Raw genomic sequence first — 9,050 nt, 5'->3', positions numbered from 1 at the left:
CAAAGTGTGTAATCATAGTCTCCAGTGATGCAAGGTAATGTTACATTCTAAACAACTATCGAGAAGCTAACAAAATGATAAATCGACGCCACTAATCAATAGACATTTAGACTACTACTCTGAATGCTTCTTCTTCTGTGTAGTTGTCGACAATATCCTTCAGACTAATCTCTAGTTCTTAGAGGCTCCCCTTGAGGCTCAGCAATCACACTGATTCAGGAGGGTGTTTGATTTGATGAAGATCTGACAGTTGAGGCAGAGCAAAACAAACAGACAGATTTTCATTTTCAACAGCCAGCAAGATAGAAAGATGGTTGCAAAATTGTTTTTAAAGTCTGATGTTTGTAACAGCATTGTTTCACTGTGCCCTGCTCATGTGACAGTGTCCTTCAAACACACACACACACACACCTGGAGTTGCAAAATGTAACAGAATCTATTTTAAACAAACACCAATAAGGGAGAATTGGGTGAGACCAGTGATAATCCAGACAGGTAGATGTTGATGGGGTTTCTAATTTACAGATGCATTGCTTCTAATCGATATCCTGTGCAAATCACTACACTAACTAATTATAGTATTAGGTATGATTCACAAACGAACAAGATATCATGTTAGAGGTTATGTTAAAAGCATCCACTCACTGAGGTTTATTCTTTGGAAAATTAAAGTGTAACGTTTTTTAATAAAGCCAATTGAACATATTGTTTTGGTTGTCATGCCTGCTTACGCAACGAGCGCAATTTGTCCACAATTATGTCACAATTATGCTCCAAAGTTATTAATGAAGTGTTCCTCCAAAGGAAAGGAGAATAAATATTGCAGCACAGAGCTCCCTCTCAGGATTTCATATTATTTGGAATATTTATGGTTTTCCTCGATCTGTTAGTCTTTAAAAAGAAAAAGGAAAACTAGGTAAATGTAATGTAAATAGGATCAATGATGGTGTGTGTGGTTTTATATTTCTAACAACATCAATAATAATAATAATAATAATAATAATAATAACAATAATAATAATAGAAGAAGAAGAAGAAGAAGAAGAAGAAGAAGAAGAAGAAGAAGAAGAAACCATTCGCCATCAGTAGCTCGCTGCCTGGATTATACAAATAATGAAAACATGTATTTTACAGAAAATGTTTTTTATTTATATATAACATTTTCAAAGAACGTTGAAAACAAGATTAAAATAAATAAACATTTATATCAACTCAAAAATAGTGTTCATCCATGGACGATTCAATGTTGTGTGACAATTAACAAAGACATACGTTTGTTTAATTTAACGTCGTTAATTAAGCTTGACTAAGCAAACTAAGATATATTTCAGTCTTGTCTTGTCTGAATAGGTAAGGAGGAGCATGTATAGATATTCGCTGCATTAGACATCATTGTTTCTTAGTCAAATAATAAAACGTTATGGCTTAGCGTTTATGATGTTGTGCGCCTCAGAAAGTCCTATCAAATTAGTGCACTTTCCTGTTCGGGGTCATTGGGATCTTCGGAATTGATTCATTCCAGGTGCTTGGATTTCATCAATATAATACTAATCAGAAACCGGTACTGCTATACATATAAATTTACACATAAAAATGTTTAATATTTTTCAAAGAACCCTCCCATAATGTGCTACATAATTAAAATACTTGCTGGTGTCCATTGAAACCATAACACATGTCTAAAAGATTACATTAATGTTACATCATAAATGTATAATACTAGAATGTATTGACTTTTATGTGAATTACTTAGTTTTAGTAGAATAGTTCTATTATTAATCATGTAGCCTACACAAACAACTGGTGTGCTATGCTTTTATTATGTCCATTACATGGCATTCAGTCATTTAAAAATGAAAACTGCAGTGTGTGTGCGTGTGTGTATGTGAGTGTGTGTTTAATATTAGCCATCTACAACCTTAGAATATAAGACTTACTCCCAGGCGCAGCGTTACAGTAGTGGATAAATAAATACTTTAGCCTAAGCTCTTAATCAATCAAACAAACAAAACAAAAAACAACACACTTTCAGACAAATGTAAACATGAAGTTTGGAGCAGCATCAAGGAACTTTAGCTTTAACACATTTCAATAAACACTGTTCATGTATCGTGATTCAAATGTCGATTAATATAGGAAGATTTTTTAATATACTTTTCCGTGGTTACTTGCTGAAGATCTACATGCATTTGTTCGTCGCGACTTTTCGGATCAAAACTTGTCTCCCCCTTTGCACGTTGTTTAAGGACGTGGTGAGCCAAGCAAACGAGGATCAATATCGTGACCACGATGCCCACGACAATCCCGAGGAGACCCCCGGCTGTCAATAGAGGACCGTCTGTAGTGCAATTGGATGTTGGGGTAACAAAGGTGCCGACAGACGTAGGAAGGATGGTCGTCCCGGATCCTTGCTCAGCATCTTCTTGCTCACAGTCAAATTGATTTCTCAAATAAAATCCCTGCTCACAGTGGCATATGAAACTGCCCCACGTGTTGTTGCACAGTTGTGCACAATAGGTCCCGGAGTCACATTCGTCCACGTCTACGCAGTAATACTCATGTCCCCTTTCATCAATAACATATCCCTCGGGGCATTCGCATTGCCATGGTGTGTTCAGGTCACATTCAGCCAAGCATTCAGCTGTGGGGCAGTGCAGGAGACATTTGGTGTGATCTTCACTAGACTGGACGTATCCTTCATAGCAGGTACATTTGTAGCTACCCGGTGTATTTACACACTCATGGTCACAAGGGTTATTGGAGCACTCATTAATGTCTGTGCATTTATCATCAGACTTTTTAAACCCAGCTGTGCAGTTACACTGAAAGCTCCCAATTGTGTTTACACATACCTCATTTGGCCCACAAACCCCTTGAAGTTTGCAGTCATCAATGTCTCTACATCGCTTCACGTCTTCTTGCAGGTCAAATCCATGGTGACACATACATGTAAACCCATCATCATGAGGCACACACAGATGCTCACAGCCGGAATTGAAGCAAGGATTCATTTTCTCGCAGGTCACTTTGTTATCTTTAAGTTCCTCTCCTGGCGGGCAGAAGCACTGTGGTTTACTGTTGTTCATTTGGCACTGGTGCTCACAGCCACCGTTTTCAACCTGGCAATCCCAGGGGCCCTGGATCCAGTCATCTGCACAGTAAGCTTTGAATTCAGAGGGATTAAAGACTACAATGGTTCCTGGAGGTATTGAGGTGAGATCAGTTGCAGTAAACCCTAAAGGAGTGATATATTGGACAGATTCACCTTCAACTTGTGGTAGAGGTTTACATGTCTTATTGAAGTTGTACTCACACAGAAATCCATCCACCTTCTCCTGACAAGGTCTTTCCGTCCACTTTAGGTCTCTGGAAACCGAGACGCACAGCTGAGAGCAAGACGAGCCCATGTCTCTCCAGTTGGTGAAGTCTGTGTTTTCATCTCCCGTTGTCCACTTATACCCTCTCAGTTTAGCGGTGTTGTCGGTACAATGGCCATGGGGAAGCTGCAACCCAATCCAGAATACTCCTTTTAGATGACTAATTAAAACAGAGATAGCATCGTTTGATACCGATGATCGGACGGTCATTAAATGTCCATTTTGCCTCGAACATGTATCCTGCGCTGTCTGGAAATCTGTTGGATCCCCGATAACGGAGTAGCAGTCGTTCGCCACGCATAAGGCGCTTTTCGGGGATTGTCCTAATACTTGCAAGAAGAGTTGACCAACGGCAAGAATACTAAGTAAAGCCTTCATTCTCTGCACTGTAAGGAGCACTATGATTGTCAAGTCGTCTAATATTTAAAATTAAACAATCCTTCGCTGCAAAGTTTCGGTGCCTATAGGAAAACTTCAGCGATTTCATGCCACTCGTCTCTGCTGCTGCTTTATAAGAGCCCCATCCCATGCCTGTGACTGGAAGGAGGAAGGAAGTTCCTTTAGGGCTGAGGAGTTGCTTCATAATGTACAATCTTTTTGGTCTGCGGGAAAAGTGGGCATTCTGTCAGATTTCTAATTGACTGAATGATAAAAGCTTGAAAGTAAAAGTTAAGAATATAGCATCTTATTTATTTTTGTCTTTCAGTGAACTAATGTGCCTTACAATGCTATTTTATTTTAACATCAAGTATTCATATGTCGCTATATTGCTACATTGTTATTTCTGGTTAATACTGTAACAGTAACATGTACACATGCACATATAGATTAACCTTATGGTAAGCTATGTTAAAATGTGAATAATAAAGACACACATAAGATACAGACAAACACACACGCGCACATTGCCAGGGACATATTTTATAAGTGCAGCAAAACGTAGGAAAGCAGAGGTTTAAATTATTTAATAGATATTTCCTAATGTATCTTGTCAATCAACCTCAAACTCCAGCTTCGTATGAAAACATATGCATGCGTGTTACGTGTATCCACTTCTTTATTGTGTTTCCATTTTGACATTCGTTTGGATGACAAAGTATTATTATCACATTTTCTTACACTGGTAGGGCATAGAAATATGCGAATGGGTGCAGTTATTTTTCCATTGTCCTGCTTGAACTACAAGGGGCGCTGTTAGTCGTGTATCAGGTAAGATTGTGAACTTATTTAAGGAGTATTGCAACTTGCCTGACCAATAACGTCACATTTTGATTTTCCCATCCTCCCCTCAGCAGCCTCCATCTATGTTTTGTTTCCATATAACGGGGAGTGACGGCTGGTCTGCCCCCTGACCAGCGATTGCCACAGGTAAGGTTATGTGAAGCAATGATGAGGTGTAATTTAGGTCGACTACCTCTCCAGGTGGAGGAGAATCAAACCAACCAATACCCAAACATACAGACATTCATACAGTCATACAAATATTCTGTCTATGCTTCAATCATTTGCATGAGTTCTGTTACATGACTGTATTGTATATTTCCCCAGAAAAGTAAAGCAAAAAAGTCAAGACCTCGGTACAATTCTCGGATACATTGTTTATTTATAGGTGCGCACTGCATACTGCGGTCAACACCAAAATACAGAATACAAAATAGAAAATGAATGGACCATTCAGGGATTCCTTACAGAAGAACACCAACAGCCTGGGATGCTCTGATGGCAATAGGTCACAGCAGAGAAGCTGGGGCTGCTGGCTCAGGTAGTGCCCTCGATGCCAGACCAGACAGTCTTGGTGCAGGACGAGCCATCGCGGGCAATGAACAGATGGTAGGAGGAAGTCAGGGACGTGGGGGTGGCGGGGGTAGCTAAGGTTTATGCTTGTAACTTGTACTGATTGCATTAATTGCACTTTTTTAAAAACAAATATTGTGAAATCTTCGTCACCCTGGGAGTCTGCTAGTAAATAAATAATAATAAAGTCGACAATGACCATCTTTGCCATACGGTTTAATCAGCACTGGCAAACTCTGGCTATTTAAAATCTTCTTAAGGGCTCCCCTGCTCTGTCTGCCTACACCTACCAACCCAGGATATGCACATCCATACCGACCCTGCCGGAGACCACAACCCTGGCACGCATGTCAGGGATTGGTGGCCCACTGGGGGAGGGTCTCATTTCCACCGAGCTGCAGTTTAATCCCCCCAAACTGAACGGATATCTTTTTATGTGGACATTTTTGATTGTTTAAAACGTGAAGACAGCCGAGTTAATTGTGTATTCAAGCAACTGCTGTTTTCTCTCATTTAACGGGACATTTAAGTGGAACGCATTTGCTCTATTACAAATGTACAGTAGCATATAAGACTTGCGCCAATGTCTTCGTCACAACCCTGGGCGATTAACACAGCGGAAACGACCAGGGGCGACGTCTCTGTAACGAACGGTGTACAAGTGTAATGCATTACAAAATCTTTAGCCAAGAACGGATCTGTGAGTTCTAAGGTCAAATAAAAACCAACCAGTCCTAAAATAATAACACCTTCATTGATCGTCGGTTTGCATGATGTCCAAGGACAGATCTTTTGTCAATCAAAAACAAACAAACAAACAAACAAACGATCATGTAGGCTACAATAATTGAAATGATCAATTGTATAATTGTAGCATCGCATGTTTGCATTTTAAAGCAAAGAAAATAGTACAATAAATAAAATATTGATGTAAAAGTAGGATGATGTTTCAGTCAGCAATCAAATAACAAGAAATTGCAACAGAAAATGCACCTTCATCGATATAATGTTGTTTACCCTTTATGGTTTATGGATTTCTGCAATTATAATTTCCTTTCAAATGAACACTTACAGAAACGTTTCACAAATGCTCGAGCATCTCTGCAGAAAACAATTGCTTGTGTATTTGGTATAAGCAAGAAACCTCGCACCACGTTTTTCGTAGGATTTTGATCAAATGGTCTTCGTTTTAAATACAGCAACCTTTAATGTACACCAATAAAAACACACAAATATTGAAATCAAATACCTGTAGTTTCAAAACATGTCAAACTAAATGTATGTGTTTATGTACAGTAGTCTCATGGTGCATTATTTATTAAAGCACTGTTTATGAAAAAAGTCTATGACAAAGTGACGAATTATTTTGTCAAATTAGTTTCCTTGGGGCTATATTTCTAAATGCACGATTTACAAATTTCATTGCAATAGTAATGAAAACGACACAGTGAGTATTTAAAATGACCAACAAACAACTTGTACTTCAACACATCATAGACCAAGTGCAGGAGCTAATAAACAAAGTTGCACACAACAAATGCTGTATTATTATTATTATTATTATTACCTTGAAGACAGAAAAGAAAGAAAGAGAAGCAAAATGGTATTTGAATGCGCGTTGTTGAAATAAATCTCGAATATTTTAAAATCCTTAATTAACTCATCAAAAGGACAATTACACGTCAGACTCGTCTCCTAAGTTACACAGAGCTTCCTGGGCTGCAGCATCACGACCTCCTCCCTCCTTGGAGGTATGCGTCTCGTTTCCCACCCAGCAGTAGTTGTCTGTGGCCGTGCTTTCCTTTTTGGTTTCTCTTTGGATACAGTTACGCCGACAGATCACGACAGCCGAAACAACAGCAATTAAAAGTAACAAGGCAACCAATGCCGACATTACAGAAGCAAGTATCCATGTCTGACTTGCATTGTGTATCTGACGCACATTGTTGCCATTTTCACCCGTTTTCTCGGTGGGGGCTGTGGAGTGGGAAGACTTTTGAACTGGTGCGCTAGTGTAGCTGAGCAAGGCCTCGTTTATAAAACCTGTTGTCTTTTCTTCACTGTCTCCCTTCATATATTCTGTTGGGGTTCGTGCTGCTAAAGTCACCATGGTCTCAGATGGCACCCTGTAGATGCCATCTGTATGCCGGGTAGTGTGGTCTCTCTCATCTATAGGTTTGGCAGTAGCTGAGGTTCTTACTGGGTTAGGGATGCATGCTATTCCGTCGGATGCCACCTTGTAATGTTGTTTGCAAGAGCACTCAAAGCTGCCGACAGTGTTTGCGCACCTCTGCTCACAGGGGTTGTTGAGGCACTCGTCAATATCCAAGCAGCTGCGCCCATCCTCTGATATCTCGAACCCCCCCAGGCAGTAACAAGAGAAAGATCCCGGCGCATTGAGGCAGCCTTGATCACACCTCGATGCCATGCACTCGTCTATATCGTGGCAGGTCCCATTAACCATGACGTACCCGTCTCTGCACGAACACGTGAAACTGCCCTGGCCGTTTGCGCACAGTTGTTCACAGGGCCTGGATGCGCATTCGTCCACATCGATGCAACCGAGGCCGTTTGGGGCGAGTTGAAACCCGTCTGGGCACAAGCAGTGAAATCGTCCCCTATCCGATTTACACCTGTATTCACACCCAGCATGCTGGCAATAGTCGATTTGGACACATGTCACCTGGTCGGCAACGAGTGCATAACCGTCTTCACATTCACAGCGCGCATCCCCGTTTCCACCGACTACGCAGCGATGGTCGCAGCCCCCATTAGCAAACCTGCAGCCTTGTTTCACAGAGTCACACAACGGACCTGGGGGACTCCAGCCGAAGAAGCCTTCATTAGGCAAGCAATAAGCACTGATTTCATTGTCGGTATTGGCACACTTCACCGTTGCAATAGTCCCGTGAGGTACCATAGGTAAAAAAGCATTGCTGTCGCTTAGGCGAAACGTTGCAAAGGTCAGTGTGTAGTGCACTTCACCCGCCCCTGCCACAGGTATAGTTTTACACATGCCCTTAAAATTAAACTTGCACATATAGCCAGCTGCATCTTTGCAGGAGCTGTCCATCCAACCAAAACTATCACTATTTGGAGGAGACAACACGTAATGTATGGCTACACACCTCTCTTCTGTGCAGGTGCCTGGCGGTTCCACCTCCCAGTTTGAATACGGTGTGTCCGAGCTCCCAGACACCCAGGTAAAGCCTTTCAGAGTTGAATCCGCAGACGTGCACTCGCCCTTTCTCAGCGTCAGTCCAATCCAAAACTTCAAGTCATGACTTGTCTGGCCTTCCCGGATCCGGGACAGCACAGAATTTACCTCCGAAGCTTCTTCATGGCTCTTCACCGTCACCAAGTTCCCCCCGTTGTGTGTGCAATTGTGTTGAGCCTCAGTGAACGTGCTTTTGCGCAGATGTAAAGTGTAACATGCGCTGCCTGTGCACACCGTCTGGTCTGGCTGGTCGGCTGTGCTAACTATACAAAGAGCAGTTTGCAGAAGAAGTAACAAGAACACCATCATCCCCTTCTAAGTGAGTTAACAAATAGGACTTATGTGTAAAATATGTCCTGCTGCATACCGTATTGCCAACCAAGATGTATAAGCAATCAGCATAGCAGGCTGTTGTGTCTCCAATGTCGCATCCTCTCCGGCATCCTGTTTTCTAAATGTAATCGCTCAAGCAAATCTGTAGTTTCAGAAGGAAGCAAGTACAACAATAATGTCCCCTCTCTCTCTCTCTAGCATAGAACTCAAACCCCATTGTCCAAAAACAGTGCCATTTCATGTTTTTAAATGTTTTTTTCTATTCAATATTGTTTTGACTTCTTGTCCAGATGTTTAGATTCTCGCAGGTGCAGGCCAGTGAAAACAAT

The 9,050-nt window shown here is 41.2% G+C and overlaps 1 protein-coding gene across 1 annotated transcript; it reads right to left on the bottom strand.

Moving 5' to 3' along the window:
- Positions 1-1,126: 1,126 nt before the first annotated feature.
- On the bottom strand, positions 1,127-8,837 carry LOC136759132 (fibrillin-2). Its single transcript, XM_066713995.1, has 2 exons — positions 6,849-8,837; positions 1,127-3,799 (listed from the first exon to the last, which is right to left on the bottom strand). Exons 1-2 carry the CDS (start codon positions 8,695-8,697, stop codon positions 2,103-2,105), a joined length of 3,546 nt encoding a protein of 1,181 aa, XP_066570092.1. The 5' UTR covers positions 8,698-8,837; the 3' UTR covers positions 1,127-2,102.
- Between the last annotated feature and the right edge of the window lie 213 nt (positions 8,838-9,050).

The sequence above is a fragment of the Amia ocellicauda genome, chromosome 1 (genome assembly GCF_036373705.1).
Source record: "Amia ocellicauda isolate fAmiCal2 chromosome 1, fAmiCal2.hap1, whole genome shotgun sequence".
NCBI lineage: Eukaryota > Metazoa > Chordata > Actinopteri > Amiiformes > Amiidae > Amia > Amia ocellicauda.
Note: the sequence above shows the minus strand (reverse complement) of the source record. Positions and strands in the feature narration are given on the sequence as shown.